At 42.4% G+C, this 19,054-nt stretch overlaps 2 protein-coding genes across 5 annotated transcripts in view; one reads left to right on the plus strand and one right to left on the minus strand.

Annotated features, from left to right (window-relative positions):
* The window catches only part of LOC102786887 (pecanex-like protein 3), a 30,337-nt gene extending 20,605 nt beyond the window's left edge, over window positions 1–9,732 (plus strand). For all 4 annotated transcript variants that reach the window (XM_006800001.3, XM_006800000.3, XM_087847289.1 and 1 more), the window contains exons 25-36: window positions 3–132; window positions 239–297; window positions 380–595; window positions 2,642–2,895; window positions 3,159–3,389; window positions 3,692–3,795; window positions 3,900–4,047; window positions 4,143–4,373; window positions 4,483–4,757; window positions 4,839–5,008; window positions 5,129–5,535; window positions 6,446–9,732. In XM_006800001.3, the coding sequence (XP_006800064.2) occupies window positions 3–132; window positions 239–297; window positions 380–595; window positions 2,642–2,895; window positions 3,159–3,389; window positions 3,692–3,795; window positions 3,900–4,047; window positions 4,143–4,373; window positions 4,483–4,757; window positions 4,839–5,008; window positions 5,129–5,535; window positions 6,446–6,586 (2,366 nt within the window). In that variant the 3' untranslated portion in view covers window positions 6,587–9,732. The remainder of the gene's footprint in view (window positions 1–2; window positions 133–238; window positions 298–379; window positions 596–2,641; window positions 2,896–3,158; window positions 3,390–3,691; window positions 3,796–3,899; window positions 4,048–4,142; window positions 4,374–4,482; window positions 4,758–4,838; window positions 5,009–5,128; window positions 5,536–6,445) is intronic.
* A 1,793-nt stretch (window positions 9,733–11,525) lies between these two features.
* On the minus strand, window positions 11,526–18,299 carry zgc:165604 (immunoglobulin superfamily member 11). The gene is made up of 7 exons (XM_006800003.2): window positions 18,133–18,299; window positions 17,150–17,310; window positions 16,239–16,305; window positions 16,021–16,152; window positions 14,541–14,696; window positions 11,911–12,033; window positions 11,526–11,831 (listed from the first exon to the last, which is right to left on the minus strand). Exons 1-7 carry the CDS (start codon window positions 18,224–18,226, stop codon window positions 11,629–11,631), a joined length of 936 nt encoding a protein of 311 aa, XP_006800066.2. The 5' UTR covers window positions 18,227–18,299; the 3' UTR covers window positions 11,526–11,628.
* Between the last annotated feature and the right edge of the window lie 755 nt (window positions 18,300–19,054).

A 19,054-nucleotide genomic window follows, 5' to 3' on the forward strand; every position in this document is an offset into this window, starting at 1 on the left:
AGACTCTGCTGTTCTTTTTGTCCAAGCTGTCTTTTCTGCCATCTTCTCCACACCTCTCAATCCTGTCCTTGGCAGTGCTGTATTTGTCACCTCATACACCAGGCCCGTTAAATTCTGGGAGCGCGACTACAAGTATGTGTTTGGTTAAATAACCTTTGCAAGTGTGAAACTGTATATCTTACACTCTTAATATAAATTAAATCTATTTGGTTTTAATCCTAATTTGTCCTGTTTACAGCACCAAGAGGGTCGATCATTCCAATACTAGACTTGCCACCCAGTTAGACCGCAACCCAGGTATGCCACAGTGTTCCCTCCTGCTGATGCTTATCGATTTTTGTTCTGAAATGAAGGTGACAGTCTGTTTTTTATCATTAAGGTGCCGATGACAACAATTTGAACTCGATTTTCTACGAGCACCTGACCCGCTCTCTGCAGCACAGCCTCTGTGGAGACTTACTGCTCGGCCGCTGGGGGAACTACAGCACGGGCGACTGCTTCATCCTCGCGTCAGACTACCTCAACGCTCTGGTCCACATCATCGAAATCGGCAACGGCCTTGTGACCTTCCAGCTGAGGGGTCTAGAGTTCAGAGGTCAGCAGTATGCGATGTTTAGAGCTCATGAAATAGTAATGTAGTTTTTAGTTGTTTACCATCTTGTTGTGACTTGGACATCAGTCAAATGTTGTGAAAAAGTACTTATTATGGGGATGTGGTGCTGTAGCTTAATCAGTAGTTAAAAAGAGGTTTCTGATGGCACTAATTTCCCTGGAATATAAAGCTTTAGGTGGCAGCAGACGTAGAAGTTTCTCAATTTAACTTGTCATAAAGTAAATGTTAAATAAATGTAAATGTCGTCACATTATTTCATGCCGATAGAAAAATTACACGATTGACGATGAAATTCATACCCTGTGCAATTATGTCTGCCATTAAGTATGAAATCTCCGTGGAAAATGAAGGCTTGATTGCAGAGGAATGAGGGGGAGAGATTGAAAAGTCGTCTAAAGCCACTTCACCTTCATATTTTGAAGATTACTTTGTGTTTAAGTTCTTACAGCATATTTTTATTCTTAAAAGAGATCAGTTTCACGTCTGTTGGTTTATTTTGAGGTCATTGAGGATTCAAAAAAAAAAAGTTGTGCGTCAGCCTCTGAAGAGGTTGTCACTTGGCAAAGCGGGGCTTTATGATCTATAATGATACGACCTTAAAACTGATGATTTTTTTGGTTAAGTTTAATCTTTTTTTATTTTTTAGCTGAGTAAAATTATTCAAGGCCAAGCATTGAATGTGTGGGCAGTGAAGTGTTTCTACCTGTTCTTAATCATATCGTTCCTCTTGTTTCTCTCCTGCTGGAGTCTGTGACAGCTGCTAGAGCTGTAGGGTAAAAGATTGTTAAATTTGACACTCTGACTTTGACAGTCATTTCACCAAGTTTCATTATAATGTCTCACTCTGTCACGACCAGTGAATGAGTGTTTGGAGCTCTCTTTATGCATACAGCTTTTAAACCGTTTAAAGAATATGATCACACTCTTAAAAACCTCACCAAGATTTTATTGATTTTAAAACTCATTAAAGTCAGTCCAAATTAGCTGAAGAGTGTCATGTGTTGACATGAAACCTATGTACAGCACCTCTTACCAGCGTAATTTTAGAAAACAAAAAAGGTCACCTTTTAACACAAGATACTTTTTCTGCAAGGGGTAGCAGTTTAAGCAGCGATATCAACATTTCCCTTTCCCCAGCGACCTCCTACAGCTCACCCGGGCAGAAACTGAGGCGTTCCCGAATTAATGGAGAGCTATAATCTCTCCGGGGTGTACTGGGTTTGCCCCAGGGCTACATGCCCCAGAACACCTCACGTAGGAGGCATTCTAGTCAGATCCATCAAACTACCTCAAATGTGGAGGAGTTAGTGGCTCTGCTCTGAACTCTATCACCCTATCACTGTGGGAGAGAGCAGCCACCCTTCAGAGAAGCTAATTTCCACCACTTGTATCAATGATCTTGTTCTTTCAGTCACTACCCAGAGCTTGTGACCTTATGGGAGCTGGAGTAGCTGGAGATAATTGATACCTCTACCACAACAGACCAGTGCAGCATCAAGTACAGATACTGTGCCACTCTGTCAATCTCTTGCTCCGCTCCTCCTGACTCATGAATAAGACCCAGAGATACTTAAACTCCTCCACTTAGAGCAGCAACTCATCCCACATGTGGAGGATCTCCTTTGTGTTATTGTACAGTCTTTACCTTACAGTATAAAGCACCTTTAGATGACTGTTGTTCTGATTTGGCGCAGTATGAATAAAATTGAATTGAGTGAAGACACACTTTTGACCTCAGACTTGGAGGTGCTAATTTTCCTCGCAGCTGCAAACGGCCTTAGCCCAAGCTGGAGGTCACAGGCTGACTAAGCCAAACAAACCAAGAACAAAGACAAGATCCTGAGGCCACTCAAGCCAAAACCGTCAGCCAATTACAACACACGCAGAAACTCTGTCAATAAAAGTTTTAAACACATTATGCAGATATTTTTTTCTTTTGAAGTTGTGTTTTCCAGGCAGATTGTGTCAGTGTCATCTGTTGGAGCCCTTTAATAGAGCAGCTAATCCTTATGTTTCACATCTTTCCAGGTACCTACTGTCAGCAGAGGGAGGTAGAAGCAATCACAGAGGGGGTGGAGGAGGATGAAGGCTGCTGCTGCTGTGAACCAGGTCACCTGCCTCACATGTTGTCATTCAACGCTGCCTTTGGACAGCGCTGGCTGGCCTGGGAGGTGGCTGCTACAAAGTACGTGCTCGAAGGCTACAGCATCAGCGACAACAATGCCGCCTCCATGTTACAAGTATTTGACCTTCGTAAGATCCTCATCACATACTACGTCAAGGTGAGCCAATGTTCAGGAGCTGTTTTTACTCTGTTCTCACATCATGCTTTTTGCGTTTTATTGCAGTTGGTTTTGTTTACTTTAGTTGACTCGAGGCTGTTTTACTTCTGTGATGAAGAGCAAGTCATAGAAATTTAGAAGCTAAGATATGAAGCTAAAATATGCACATACTTGTAATCCTTGATGTGGATTTAAAGCTGTCTATAAAGATGTTTTCCTAGCGTGACTAGTTTTTTGGATTATGTATTTGTTGCGTCCAATAGAGCATCATCTACTATGTGAGTCGATCTTCTAAGCTGGAAGAGTGGCTGACCAATGAAACAATTCAGGAGGCTTTACGACCTTGTCTCGGATCAAACTACGTAGACAGTGACCCCACCTTCAACCTGAACATTGACGAGGACTATGATCACAGAGCGTCTGGCATCACCCCGTCCTCATTCTGCATGGTTTACCTGGACTGGATTCAGTACTGCAACAGCAGGCGCCAAACAGTAAGACTCCTCCACAACATCTAAACTATAACGTCACATGCATGGGTTGCTTTTGTAATGCTTTTTCCCTTATGCTACACATATTTTGATCATAACGGATAAAGTATATCTTGCTTTCATGTGCACAAGAAGATGCTATTTGGTCGCATTTTTCGAAATGACATCTGTTGTCTTCCACTTTATTTCTGTCATTAGGATACTTTTTTCATCATTACAAACAAGTGAAATGTTTAATAACAGAAATACAGAAGGCATTAAATGTACAACATTGCACAATTTATTCGTGCTTCACTGTGTTTTAGCCGGTGACTTGCGAAAGAGATTCTCCACTTGTCAACCTCTGTTTTGGCCTCTGTATCCTGGGAAGAAGAGCCTTGGGCACGGCCTCACACAGCATGTCAGCAAGGTAAGTTCACCAGGCCGCACAACCATGTCTGTCACTGTTGCTGATGCCATGCATATATATGCTAAGAATATGGCAGATTTATTGTTGTTTTGTTTGTTTGACAGCTTGGAACCGTTTCTCTATGGCCTTCATGCACTCTTCAAGGGAGACTTCCGCATCACATCTCCTCGTGACGAGTGGGTGTTTGCGGATATGGACCTGCTGAATCGGGTCGTAGCACCAGGAGTGCGGATGTCACTCAAACTGCACCAGGTACCAGAGAAGAAAACTAGTGCTGGAGTGCCAATATTTACTCTTTTTTTTTTATACTGAAGTGAGACTGTTTGTATAATTTGTGTTTCTTTCAGGATCACTTTACATCTCCAGATGAGTACGAGGATCCTATGGTCCTGTTTGACGCCATCACTGCCAATGAGGAAAAGATGTTGATATCGCACGAGGGTGACCCCGTGTGGCGAAGCGCTATTCTAGCAAACATGCCTTCACTCCTGGCACTGCGCCACATCATGGATGACGGCAGTGACGAGTACAAGATCATCATGCTTAACAAGAGATTCCTCAGCTTCAGAGTTATCAAGGTCGCAGCTTGTTACGTTTAGCACTTCTTCTTTTTTTGTCTTGTTGTCTCTGACTCATCACATGCCTGGATTGTCAGATCCTCATCTCTCTTTTTTCTGCCCTCCATAGGTGAACAGAGAGTGTGTGCGTGGGTTGTGGGCGGGGCAGCAGCAGGAGCTGGTTTTCCTGCGCAACCGTAACCCCGAACGAGGAAGCATTCAAAATGCCAAACAAGCACTGAGGAATATGATTAACTCCTCGTGCGACCAGCCCATCGGCTACCCCATCTACGTGTCCCCCCTCACAACCTCTTATGCTGGGGAACACAGCCAGCTCCGCTCTGTGTGGGGAGGACCAGTCAGCCCACACAACATTTACACCTGGCTCATCAGCAGCTGGGACAGGTGCAAATTCTTTGCTTAAATAAATGTACACTTGAGCTTTAAGAGAGGGTAAACATAACTGTAACATATGTCTCCCTGCAGGTTACAGAAAGGGTGCGGGGCTGGCTGCAACAGCGGGGGGAACATAGAAGACTCAGACTGTGGAGGCGGCTCCACCTCCATCTCCACCAACCCAGCTGTTCACACCACCCAGAGTACACCAGCCTCCAGCCTTCCACAGCCACACATCACCACTGTCCAGCCCTCGATGGGTAAGAACCGAAACAGAAATGGAGGTGTTTTTGTTAGTTTGTTATGGTCACATAAAGATGAAATATATTGCAAGTATTTTATTGTAAGGAGTTAAAAGTGCTTTTTTTCTTACAATTCAGGCACAGACAACCCTGTTGGTCCAACCCAGAGCTGGCATCACCACCCTCAGCCTCTCCCATTAGCTCTGCTCAGCCAGTCAGAGGGCAGAATGGAGGCAGGACTTCTCTCATCCCTACAGCGTACATCCTCCATCCAGGGTCTCCTGGGCCAGCAGCTGTCCAGCTCCCAGCTCTCCTTCAGCAGCTCAGTGGCTCCTCCACCTCTGCCAGGCCCGGAGCGCTTCTGCCCAGCAAGTCTCCTGGAGAGCTCGGGGCACAGAGCGGGCCAGCGGGCTGGCCTTGGCCCGGGCAGCGGACTAAACTATGAGAGCCACTTTAGCAAGTGGAGTTTTTCAGGGAGGAAGGGCTTTAATGGACCAGCTGCAACAGAGGGAGAAGGAGCACCATTACAGACCATACGCACACAGGTAAGGAGACTGTCCATAGTTGTTCAGTTCTTTAAAAAGATCCAGAAATACAGATACTCACGCTCAGTTAGTTCACTCTGACTCATAAATCACCTGACTCTTTCTCTATTAATCAAACAAATCCAGCAAATATAGCCCTCCTGTTGTTAGTAAATCCACTCAGACCATTCTGTTTTATCAGATCAGTGTTTTTTGTAGAGTTGCTTACAACTGAGTATTCGCAATATGCTAAAGTAAATAATCAGGCACATGGACAAAATGGAAAAGAGGAGTTTAAGAAGAATATGCTGTGTTTCTATGGTTACTGCTTCCTAGATTTGAGTCTTGCTTTTGTTAACCCCAAAAATTGTTCCTTAAAATATTTTAATGTCTCTTCAAACCCACTCAGGGCATTTTTTTAGAGTGTTTGGGGATATTTTACCAGACCAAATGTCTGAGGAGTTCTGAGACAACAGAACTGATAGATTGACCAGTAATGAAGTAAATCTTTAGTTATATTTCTGCTTACATGATGTAAGCAGAGCTTAATGCAATATCTCAGTAGTTGTGACTATCGTCTGCTGATAGTCACACCTACTGAGATATTGCATTAAGCTAATTTGAACAGATGCACATATGCAGTGAGTGGCTTGTTGTTGTTCAGTAATTCAAACAGGAAGTGGTTTATAAATATGGCATGCTTTCTCAGATCATGATCCAGATTCCTCAGTGGGATGTCCTTTTTGTACCTGTGTGAATGACTTGATTTGCTTTTGTTTGGACCTCGATGATACAGATTTTGACAGCACGTTGAATCATTTTTTGTTCAGCTGTGAATATGAAGCAGTGGGCTTTTCTTTGCCTGCCTTGTTGGTCGTGCTGTTGATAAACGCACTTAATCGTCTCCTTATTATCAATCTGTCTCTTTCAGCCTGCTCCTCCTGCATCCCTACAAGAGGCCGGTCTAACGCAAGATCCTCTGGGAGCCACTCAGACGACAGATCCATCCCCGGACCCTCCCACTCCCAGAGAGGAATCCACAGAGCTGCCTTTACTTGATCACCTGCGCTGAGTCTGCACTATTGACAGTTTCTACAGTGAAAGCACACCGCAGTCGAATGTGGACCGGTCCAGTCCGGTCTCATTCCAGCCTTTGGGACTCATTCCATGAACTGTTGTTGAACTAACTCAGCGCAGCCACAGTTTGGAAGTCCTCTGATGGCACTCTGAATCAAGCGTGGATCTGGGAATATACACATCACTCTTCTTGTTAGTCAAGAGAGAGCTAAACATAGCATGCTGAGCTGATGCACGTCAGACCATGAAATCATTTTAGCCAACCTGTTTATTCCAAAGTCAGCTTTCATCACAACTCGTAAGACCTGATGATGTACTCATTTTTAATTTTACATTTTTTTCTTTTCCTGACTGGCCTGTCACTACTTGTAAAAGTAGTGACAGGCCAGACAGGCTAGTGCAAATTATAAGGGATATTTTGCTTGAGGATTATTTATTTTTCTATACTGGAGACTAGAGGACAATCTCTAACTTGACGTCTGCAGCAGCATTAGGTTTTTTTCTGTTTGTTTGGGGGGCCTCATAATAAATCCAAAAAAGAAAAAGGACCAGTACATTGCTGTACGTGCAACTAAAAGACGCGTGGAGACCACAATAAGCCTTGTTTTTGCTTTCCCCCCACATGTAACCATCCTCGCCGGACAGTTGTGCATCAAACAATATTTCACATGACATATTGGCTAATTTCAGGAGCCTCCACTTCTTTTCCCCTGCACAAATACACATATTATATGAGGAAGAAGAAGAAAATGAAACAAGAAAACATTATTCTCGTGCTCTGGCCCATTTTCCTGCAGAGGTGCCTGACTATATCAACAGTTCTGTCTCGGAGCAAGTTTCAGGGAACACCCCCCCCCCCCAAAAAAAACAAAAAAACACTCCCTTCCAGCCCAGCTGACATGTGGTGCTTTTACTGCTAGTTTACAGCGTATGTAGGCTTGGACATCATGGAGTCCTGTATCTGACTAGCATCCTGGAGAACTTCAGACAGAGCTGGTTTCCATTAATCAGGATCAAACAGAGGACGAGTCAAATCTGTGAAAAATTGTGTTGATCACAAATTCACAAACTGGGAGTGTAAGGAACTTTTTTTTTAATCCTCTTTTTTTTTGCTTTGGTGAGTGGAATGTCTTCTATTTTTTGTTTTTTACTTGAATCTTCACGAATCCCTCGGTGTCGAATGTGCACTGAGTTTGTTTTCTTTGGATTACTGATCACTAATGTCCTCCCTGATCAGATCCAATCAGCTCATGGCTTTCTGAATAGCTGGGGTCCAGGCTGCTTTGTGAGGAGAGCTGTGTTTGCTAGGGATGCACTGATGTCTAAAATAACAGTTTGTCTGATACCCATATATATTTTTAGCTGCTTGTTTTTCTTTTGTTTTTTTAAGTTACTTATCCTCCTTTTGCACCAGGGAAACTAAAGACGTCTTCATTATGTAACTATTTTAAGTCCTCCTCCTCCTCCATCATGCTGTTGATGTGACACTACCGACAACCATTAGCCACTGCCACTGGTTAACCGACCATGTGATTGGCTGATACATCAGCGTATCCCCAGTGTGCTCTTTGCCTGCAGTCTGGGCCTTTCTGTTACTATACTACTGCTTCTGCATCTCCTGCTACTACTACTATAATACCCACTACTACTGCTGTTTCTAAAACAGTTAAATCCAGCGTTTTAGTTGGAAATAAACAAAAGCTGAATAAATACTGAAAGCAAAGGTGGAATATTTATTTGATTAATAATGTCTTACAGATGTCTTTAATGGGGTTTGTCTATATGGTGTGTTGATATATTGAGTTGGAAATCTGCCTTCTGTCTACCCTCCCACCCCCTCCCCTCAGTTTGTTTGGTGTCGTCACGTTTGCACCATCTCACCGACGGCTCTTTTTGGTTATTTTTAAGTGTGGAACATAACTGGAAGTGTTCCTGAAATCGCTTTAAGTTTGCTTCTTTTCCCACGCCTTTATTTTTTTTTTTTTTACCACTGTGAAAAGCAGAAAAATGGGAGAGTTTCATAAAACAAAAAAGAAAAGAAAAACTTGCAGTTCTGTCAAAAATTTTAGCCCCAGAAGCTTCCCCGGGTCCACTGGCTTTGTCCCCGACGGTTTCCGGCTCTTCGCACTGGGTGAAGAATTCTTAAACGACCTCGTGCCATAGCATGAATCGCCATATGCTGTTTTTTCCTCATAAATGATTTGTTTGGGTTTTGGGTTTTTTTTGTTTTTGTTTTTTTTTTTCCCCTTCCCTGCTGGAAAGTTGGATGGAGGCCAGTGTTCTCAGGGTGTATACTGGGAAAGGAACTGACTGCTTCTGCAGGAAGACTTACAATAGATGCTCCCTTTTAGTCCCTCTTTTTAAGAGATGTTCTGCATGCTGTTAAAGACAATTTTTTTTTCTGCACAGCTTTTTACAAGATGAAGCTCAGCAGCCTCTCTCTCCCCCCCCCCCCCCCCCCCCCTTCTTTTAATCTTAGTTTTTGGGGTTTTTCTCCTTTTTTTCGAGTGGCTGTGAAAAAACAGGTAAAAGTGTGTCAGCTTCCATCTCAAACTGCATTAGAAACTCCCACAACTCAGGAAAAACAGAGACTTTTCTGATCAGTGCTGTTTTCTGTTTTTTCTTTTCTCATTTATTTTATTTCTAAACGACAGGGAGCTCGACTTTTGTTCAGTTTTGCTTTTTTTTTCCTTTTAGTTGGAGTCGGGGAAGCACAAGTTGACAGACAGATGTAAGTGTCCAAAAAAAGGGATTTCTTAATCTCTGACGTTCTGTACAGCATGTTTGGTATATAAATATATTTAAAATATAAATATATTTTATTATTGGATTATTTTTTTTTTGGGGGGGGGGGGGGGTCCTTTTACATCAAAGACACTATGCTGATGTTTAGGGGAGGGACTCTCGTGTTTACCTGTAGAAAGACACCTGAGTGGAGAGAGGCGCCCTCTCCACATCAAGATGTGCAGTTTGGGAAGAATTGGTTCATACTTCTTTTGCACAAAAATGTATCATACACCATCCCACTTTGTTATAGTTTTGTTATTTTTAGTTACTTTTGGAGGGGCGGGGTCTTTTATTTAAGAACTTTAAGTCGATGTTAAATGTTCTGTACAGGTTTTTTTTATGTGATTTTTTTTTTTCCCCCTCCTATTTAAATTAAAGGTTTTTGTCTTTGTTTGCAAATTAACTGCTGTGTGATTTTATTTTCTGGCATTTGTCCTGTTGGTCTGTTTTTTGCTGTTGTTTTTGTCTGGAGGATTTTCAGTCTTTGTCCTAGCAGCTTAAAGCCTTATGCTACAGTAAAAACAGCACCACTGAGCGGGCACTCGGGTTTAATTAAACTGTACGCTCACCTGTCCACTTCATCGGGTAATCTGTTTAACTTCTCGTTAACACAAATGTCTAATTGGCCAACCGCGTGGTAGCAATTCAGGCATGGAGACATGGTCAAGACGACCTCCGAAAATTCAAACCGAGCGTCAAAAAGAGAAAGAAAGGTGATTTAAGTGACTTTGAACCTGCCGTGGTTGGTGGTGTCAGACAAGCTGTTACTGAGTTACTGCATGGCCATCTCTACGGTCCAAAAAAGAAAAACTATCCAGTAAGCAGCAGATTTCTGGGCAAAGCTGCCTTGTTGAGGTCAAAGGAAAATGGATTTGGTGTAAACAACATGATAGCATCATGTTCAGCGGAGGGGTGTGAGGGATATTTTCTTGCACACTTGGTACCAATTAAGCATTGCTGCGGAGCATGCTCATTCCTTTTTGACCACAGTGCTTCCAGCACTATGGCACTGTACTCAAACAGCTGCCACAGTCACCAGATCTCAATCCAGTGGAGCACCTTTGGCATGTGGTGAAACAGCAGATTCATATCATGGATATGCAGCCAACAAATCTGCTGGAATTATGTGCTGATGTAATGTCACCATCGACCAAAATCTCTGAGGAATGTTTCCAGCACCTTCTGATTTGAGGCAGCACTGAAGGTAAAAGGATCCCAACCCAATACTAGTGAGGCATACCTAATAAAGTGGCCAGTGTGTGGCTGCTGAAAATATTCAAAAGCCAAAGAAGAGGCAAAACTGGGGTAAATATATATATTTTTTTAATGTGTCTGCTGTCAGTTGTCCAAACTTTTTAAGGCCTCTGCCTTGTGCTGTGGGCGTGTCCAAACTGTGATTGACAGCTCTGCTGTTCCTCTTTTAAGGTGTGTAAACGCTGCTACTATTGGTGGGCTTGCTCACAGCTTAGCGACCTTACATAATAATAAGCTTGCTCCATATTTTCACAGTATGAAGACACGGGTGGGGGGCAGTGGAGTCACCAGTTTGTAGTTTAATGTGTTCGCTAAACACAAGTTTCTCACACGTTTAACTGAAGAAATTTGGCAGGAACTAAATGTTAGTCACAACCACCCATTTCGAATCCTGAGTTATTCATTCAAAAAATGCTCTAAAAGCATTGCAGTGTCACTGTCCTCTTACACTGAACAGTTCAACCTCACGTCCAAGGGAAATGCTTGGTTTTCTCAAGAGATTTACAAGGAAGAATTGGATTGAAAACCCAATGACATTTCCCACTGGCAACCTAAATTTATCGACTCTGATAATGTGCATAAATACTCTCGCCTGACGCTTTCAGGGAAATGTAGGTATTTGTTTTATTGAGAAGTTAGATGATTCCACTCTTGTTCGCGAGGTCCATGAAGCAGAAGCCAGGTAAGAGCTTAGCTCAGAATTATGACCAAAAACAAGGAAAACTTACATGAAAGATGGTGACTTGACTTTGAGTGCAGTTTTTTGTCTTTGGTTAAAGCTGAGGGGATCGTTGATGGTTACCTTTAAAAGCTGGTTTGGAGGAAATGAGCATAAATGAGACGCATTGCTATCACACCTTTCAGAACATTTATTCCACTTTTATTTCACAGTTTCTGATGCTTTACAGCTGTGGAGTAACATTCAGGGAACACTGGTCTGGGCTGCAGACATCTTTTACATGGATACATTAAAAAGTCCCGAAAGTCTTTGAGAAATCAAACAAAAGAGCGTTTCATCAGGGACGGCGTGTACCGTATCTCGTTATAAAACTCATCCTTGTCTCCTCTCCCCTTCCTCAACCTCCCATCCTGCCCTGTGTGATGGAGCCACAGAACGAGCACCAGCAAAGCCAGCAACAGCAGGCACATAGACAAGGTCAGCAGCACACCCTGCAGTACACCAGAGGGACTGTCTGGGGCTGGGTAGAAATACAAGAACGTTTTATCACAGGGCATAAAAACTGGCAGAGGGTTATGGGTGCACAAAGAGGATCTTACTGCTGTAGATGGATAAGTTGATGTAGCAGTTCTCTGTTCCCAGGGTGTTAGTGGCGGAGCATCGGTACAGGCCGGAGGTCTGAGAGGACACGTTGACAATTCGAACGGAGCCTGACAGTTCACCTTAGAGAGAGGAAGACGAGTATGACGGTGATTGCGCTGTCTTACAAATCTCATGCTTAATATATATTAAACTTACTTCCAGCGTTATACAATGGCTAAAAAATTAAAAAGGAACACTTTTTAATCAGAATATAGCGTTAAGGCAGTTAAACTTTCTGGGATATAGATGTGGTGAGTTAAGTATCAGAGGGGGTTGTTAATCGGTTTCAGCTGCTTTGCTGTTAATGACAATAACAACAGGGGCATTGAAGGCCAACAATAAGACAACCACCAAGACAGGAATGGTTTTACATGGTGGAGGACTCTGACATTTTTGTCCTTCTCATTTTTTCTGACTGTTTTCACTAGTGGTTGGTGGTGTCAGACAAGCAGGGGTGAGTATTAGGAAATACTCACCCCTAGGGTAAGGGCCAACTGCTCCAGGATAACACATTACTATGTGTCATTGACAGAAGGTTTGCTGTGTCTCCCAGCACAGTCTCAAGAGCATGGAGGAGACAGGCAGTTACTCTAGGAGAGCAGGACAGGGCCGTCCTTAAACCATCAGCAGTACCAGGATCTGATCATCTAGGCAACGGCACTCTGACCCATTAGATATCAGGATGAAATCCTTGGATTGTCAGACTCTACGCTGGTGCAGTGGGTCCTGGGTTCCTTGTGGTGTTTGACAATAACCCGACTTCACGTGGTGAGAAAATGCAGACAGTTCCTGGAGAATTAAGGTATTGATATCATTGACTGGCTCCAATAGAACACCTCTGGGACATTATGTTTCAGTCCATCCGACACTGCCAGGGTGCAGTTCAGACAGTCCAGAGCTCAGTGATGCCCTGGTCCAGATCTGGGAGGAGATCCCTTTGAATTTGTCTTTGAATTTAGTCTTCCGTAGGTTAATAATTTTCATTTCCATCAAACAAGGTGGCATCCTTTCTTCTGTTACCCGGTCCACATCAATATAGCTATCCGGCATTAATTTTTTCCCCCAATGAGATCAGTTGTGTTTCTAGGTATTCCTTTAATTATTTTTAAGTGGAGCATTAAGCATATTTCCAGGAATATGTATTTTTAAGCTTGAACTCTTTGCATTATTCATGTTTCAAAATAATCCTTATTGATCCTATAGATGGGTTTATTTCATCCACCATCTGAAGAGGACAAACTGAGCTTCCCTCTCTTTGAGGATCTCCGCACTACTTCAAAGAAACCTTCTCCTGATTGGTTGCCCATCAGAAGCAAAAGATCTGATAAGCTGGTGGGTTGGGGCCACTATACCGAGTACCTGTGGCTGCGAGGTAGTCATATTTATCATATCCTCCTAAGAGTAGAAAAAACTGTCAAAAAACAATAATTTAAAGCATTTAGGATCACCTGCACATGTGTGAACGCTAATATCTAAAGCGTGTGTCATGTATGAGTATTTAACCTGAGAGAAAATAAGCAAGCACACATCAGTGCTCTTTTTAAAGAGCACTTGACTACTTTATGTTGTTAAAATCACTTTAATTCGGTTTATATAACACCTGTTTGCAACAAAAGTTATCTCAAGGAACTTTACATTTAAAGAAAAAACCCTACAGTATTGGGGAGAGAAGAGCTCCCTATTAATAGGAAGAGACCTCCAGCAGAACCAGGCTCAGGGAGGAGAAGCCATCTGCTCCAACCAGTGAGGGAGTGAGTGAAAGTGAGCATTTGGAAACCACCAGACAGAAAACAGGACAAAACACAAAGCAGGAGTTAATGATATGCATTAGTGGGAGAATAACCTTCATGATGATGACATTTCTTTCCACTCAAGTGTTTAAATAGAAAATATGTGTTTCTTTTTTTCTTTTTAAATCAAAGATCTTTGATAAAAGCTCTTTTGTACCAGATCTGGTAAAACTCGTGTTTTAGCCACAGGTCTCATGCTGAGTGACATAATTATTTCTGTGGGGAAAAACTGAAATAAAAAGCTTATCCCATACACTGGAGACTAAAGTTAAAGTTATATTTGCTAATGATGCTCCAATTCAGCCCATTCTTTCTTTAAATAGTCAATTTTGTTTTTCTAAGAAGTGCAATACTAAATTTCTCTTTCATTTAAACAGTCCTAAATACACTTTCATTTTAAAACACTTATGACTTTAATACCCCTTCCCCTTTTTTTTTCTATAGCAGACCCATGTGTGTGTGTTTTTGCCTTAAGTGAAAAAGTCACCAAGTGGTTAAATACTTTTTAATAGGCACTAAATCTGCTTGTCATAGCCGGAAGCCTTATCGTGCTATAATGGAGTCAATTATAATATCCATCATATTTCACTTGCACTATTAAATTCACACATTTACTGAGCGTCATTTTAGGGTCATTTAGTTGACTCTTTTTGGACTTTAAGATCTAAATAACGATCTGCACACAAGATTATTTTGATTCAGCTCAAGGGGTGCTTTAAGTTTAATACATATCTGTGTGTGTGTGTGTGTGTGTGTGTGTGTGTGTGTGTGTGTGTGTGTGTGTGTGTGTAACTGACTCTCCATGTTGATGGGAAGGGAGATTTCATCTGGATTCAGTTTATCCCAGCGGATCTCTGGAGTGGGGATGCCCTCTGCCACCAAGCAGGACAGCCTGACACTTCCTCCCATATTGATGTCTCCATCCCACTGGCACACAGGCAGCGAAGGCGGCACTATACATGACCCACAGATGAATTTCTTAAAAGATGTGATACAAACTGAGACGACCCCCATTTGAACTTTTAAGCCGGTGGCTTTTAGAAGCAAAGCTGAAAGATGGTCTGTAAAAATGAAACTATCTGTTAAACCACTGACTGAATAACATTTAAACTCGCTTGTATAAATGGATTTATCAATGTATGCCTCTGGGATAGCATTCCCAATTTCACATTATCTGTGCTTTTTATCTGTATTACAGCTAAAGTTGACGGTGTATATTTTGGGGGTTGTGGTCAACTGTGTTGTCATGTCAACATGTGACAACACAGTTTAAAAATAGTCTTGTTTTATTGTTACAACAAGTAATGTTGCTGTAACAACAGAACATGCTCGTGCTTCGTTATGCTCTGCCAGGCTCTGCTCTGTAGAAGCTTATTTCTGCCACTGAAAAAAAAGAAATGTTGCCATTTATAGGTCAGAATTTCAGGTTATTGTCTCAAAGGTTTGAGTTATCTTAAAAATTTGACTTAGAAGTTTGAGCAAATTAAGGCTGATAACTCAAAAATTTGAGATGAGCTGAAATTTTGACTTCCAAGAACAAAAGTGCTTCTAAGCATATGCTTCACCTCTATTCAGATTATGCGTCCTTTGTCCCAAAAGCATGGGAACTGCTGGATTTACTTTAGACAAACCTTTTATCAGTGTAAACCAAACTAATAGTGTAATGAGTACACTCACATTAGAGCAGCTCTCCCAAATCAGTTTTAACCTTCAGGGATTGTGCAATTCTCTGTCAAAATTATGAGATCTGATAAGGTTTCAAAATATTTTTCCTTTATTGGATGCGCTCTGCTTCAACCAAAGCACTGAACAACATTATGACTTTATCAGCCGATTCACACCAGAGACAAACTCGGTTTATCAACTAAGATAGCAGAATTCACCCTAAGAGCCGTGTGAATGTGTGTTACCAAATATTATAGAAATCTTCCCAGCAGCTTGTTCATTGGAGGAAAAGTCACAGAGCCGCCAAAGTCATTAGGAAACCTCCCCTACGCCGCGTGATTGTATCTAGAAAATTGTGTGAGTCTGAACTAAAAACAAAAACGACCAGCACACCACGATTGCTGTCGGCAGGGCTTCAAATGTTTTAATTAACCTAACCTGTTTGGCTCCTCGGTATTTGCACTACAAATAAATCCACAGCAGTTTTGGCAGATTTGGTTTGGAAAACAACAAATATCATAGTCAGAATCAAAGAGAAAAAAAAAAGACAAACGGATCACCAATTCCTGCTTTGGTAAACGGTCATAATGTGTCACATACACAATAACTTACCCAGAACACTGAGCACCAGCTCTCCGATGCCGGGATCTGTAATCTCCGGTGGGTTGTTAACCATGCAGCGGTAAATACCAGCATCTGAGACCCGTGTGTCGTTTAGCATGATATCTGCACTCAGGGGAAGACCTGCAGAAGGAGCACGTGAAATAATGTTTTTATCTGTCTTCAGTATCAAGTTTCATCTATGAAAAGAGGATCATCTTACATTTTACCTGTGAAACCCACCCTGCCAATGAGGGAGGGGTCTTCAATCACCTGCCCGTGATCGTACACAATCACCTGGCAATCAATTAAAACAAGGATGTCAAAGTCCATTTACATTGTGGGCCACAAACACTTTGATCTTAAGCGTAAAGATGTTTAGCTACATGTTTAATCCTGGGGATATATAAGAAAATAACTGCAGTTTTAATGGTACGCCTCAGTTTTTCTACACAATAAAGAAATACTGCTGCAGTAAGTGAAAAAAAAAAAATCTGATCGACGCTTTAGGCTTAAATTGTAGAAAATGTGCAGAAAAAGTTCTGGAAGCTCATTTCGCAGTTTGTCCTGTAACAATGAAACAAAGTTTTTGTTAATTCACAGAAAATGTCCTCTTTTAAAAAAAAAAAAATTGGATTTGGTGTGTGTGTGTGTGTGTGTGTGTGGTGTAGTATGAATGGTCACTGGAAAGACCTTTGCCAGAAGGAAAAGCTGTAAAACTTATTCCCTGTTTCACATTTTCCAAAGCCATCCAGTGGGCCAGATTGGAGTGTTTACCGGACCACTTCTGGCCCCTGTGCCTTATGTTTGAAATAAACTGATTTAAAACAAACTTTACTCGAACACAACAGGATATGTAGAGAATATAAATGGACTGGAACTTATATAGCACCTTTCTACCTGAACACTCAAAAGGCTTTATACAACATGCCTCATTCTCGAGTGCTTTCTATGTGACGCACTACAGGGTTGTTCTTTCTGTGTGAAGACATTTCTCTTCAGTATCTTGCCCACGGGGGAGCAGCCAGGGAACCGAACCACCAAGCCTCTAATTAGCAGATCGCCTGCTCCACCCCATGAGCTACAGCCATGCTAAAATATGCAATTGCAAGGCATCACCCTGACAGATGTATTGCCACACCTGTATCGGGGCTTCTGGACTGGAGAAGGGAGTCAGCGTCCAGATGATGTTGAGTGTGGAGAGGTGGTTGGAGGCGGAGGTGTAGAAGGAGCAGGGCAGGACGACAAAATCCCCTCGAGCCACCTCCAGACTGGATTCTCTCATGGTTACCCTGAGCGCAGCTAGGAGGGGGAAAAGATTCAAATGAGACGAGCCATACCTATGACGTCACACAGGTGTTTCTTCTTGTTTTATCGTCACCCATCTGCTGTTTTTCTGCTGACGTGCAGACAGCACCAGGCCTCACTCTCCCCTTCATTACTGCAATAATGAACCTCCTCCCTCCTCCTCTGTGCCATCCCCGGGCCCTTTTGTGTGCGTGGGAATTGAGCGAGCACAGTAGTCGTTAATTAAACTTGACAGCTCTGAGGTTGAGCCAGATCCGTCACAGGACGAGAAGAACAACAGGCCACTTCACTAGGATGTGTTTGGTCATTTCTCTTGTTGTTTTTACGTAGATCACAAGTTCTGAAAATGCTGGCCTCAAGAGAGACTTTCATTAAGACTCAAAATGTCAAACATACTGTATTGTATTAATATTAAAAGGTCACGCTTTAGAGGCAGTTGATTAATAACGGCACTAACATGAATAAAGCCCCTGTAGCTCGTACTAAATAAATATCATCTCATTTGATGAATTTGTGCATGTGTATACAGCGAACAGTCCACGCATGCATCAAGAGGTCGCCCACAGTCTTACATTTCTGTCTGGAAAAACTTAAATGCTCCTTTCTAAATACTCATAAGGTTTTAGGTTATTTATGTCACATCTCCTTTTACACTAGAGAAGGAAATGAATCTTCTGCCTTAGCAATATCCGTGCAAAGAATCACAGAGTCGCAGCAAACATTCGTGAAACTTTGCAAATCCTTCAAACACTCGAAGCTGCTGCAGTGTACTAAAGCAGCAATAATTCAATCTTTTCTTAAGACAGGCCTACTCACTGTTCTCCTGAGCGGTGAAACACACACACAAGGTCCAGAACATCCATCTCCCTGTAGCACCCATAGCTGTTAGGGAAGACAGAGAGGCAGTCATCTCATCCCTACGGTCTCCAAGCTGGTGGCCCAAAAAACCCAGGCATGCATGATTAATGTATCGAGTGCTGCGATCAACCCCTCCCTGTTATTTTCACCCTCTGTCTCTGTCCCGTTGTCAGCTGGGAGAATTTTCTCTAATTAGGTTGTCAGGTAAGCGAGTGCACAAGGAATTTTTCTGCTCCTATTAGCTGTTCCTACAGTGGTACCTACAGCGTGAGCTTGTAGTCTAATTAGTTAGTGTAGCGTGACGAAAACTGCAGCTGCTCAGTAGAAAGTATTTCTACTGCGGGGCAGGAGAAGCTACAGCGTGCATGTATTCATCAAGAGGTAAGCAACATGGTGCGGCCACGGGAGTGTCAAACGTTCATGGTTGTTTTCCAAATCCAGGAGCATCTTATGTTTCATCTTTGCAGAGGTGAAACAATCCGTGCACCAGGTATAGTAAACTAACTGAACATATTCTTAAAATGGATTCATTTGTCAGCAAATAATGCTCATTTATGTTCATAATCCATACATCTTCTTCCATCTATGCAATTCGGGGTCTCTGAGGGGGCTGGAGCTGATTTCAGTCAAAATACAGAGACCTGCCCAGGGTGAACCCATCCTGGTCAAGTTAGAATCACCAATTGACCTAAATGCACCAATTGACCTAAATCCTCCCACATCCCATGTATTTGGGATGTGGGAGGAGGCCGGAGTACCTGAGAGTTCCTGGAGATAACCCACACAGACATGAGACCACAGAAAGGCCCGAGCCTGGATTCAAACAAACAACCAAAGAGCTTCAGACTTTTGGGTGTTGTCACAAATAAGCTTTTGGGCA

Source organism: Neolamprologus brichardi, chromosome 10, assembly GCF_056152115.1.
Source record: "Neolamprologus brichardi isolate AB-2024 chromosome 10, ASM5615211v1, whole genome shotgun sequence".
NCBI lineage: Eukaryota > Metazoa > Chordata > Actinopteri > Cichliformes > Cichlidae > Neolamprologus > Neolamprologus brichardi.

Excerpts from the sequence above, each read along its gene's own strand:
- zgc:165604 (XM_006800003.2), bottom strand. The coding sequence starts at position 18,226 with ATGACTGCCTCTCTGTCTTCCCTAACAGCTATGGGTGCTACAGGGAGA. Across the intron at positions 17,311-18,132 it reads TTTCACCGCTCAGGAGAACA|CTGCGCTCAGGGTAACCATG; the intron begins GTGAGTAGGCCT and ends TCCCCCTCCTAG. Across the intron at positions 11,832-11,910 it reads CAACTTATCCATCTACAGCA|CCCCAGACAGTCCCTCTGGT; the intron begins GTAAGATCCTCT and ends ATTTCTACCCAG.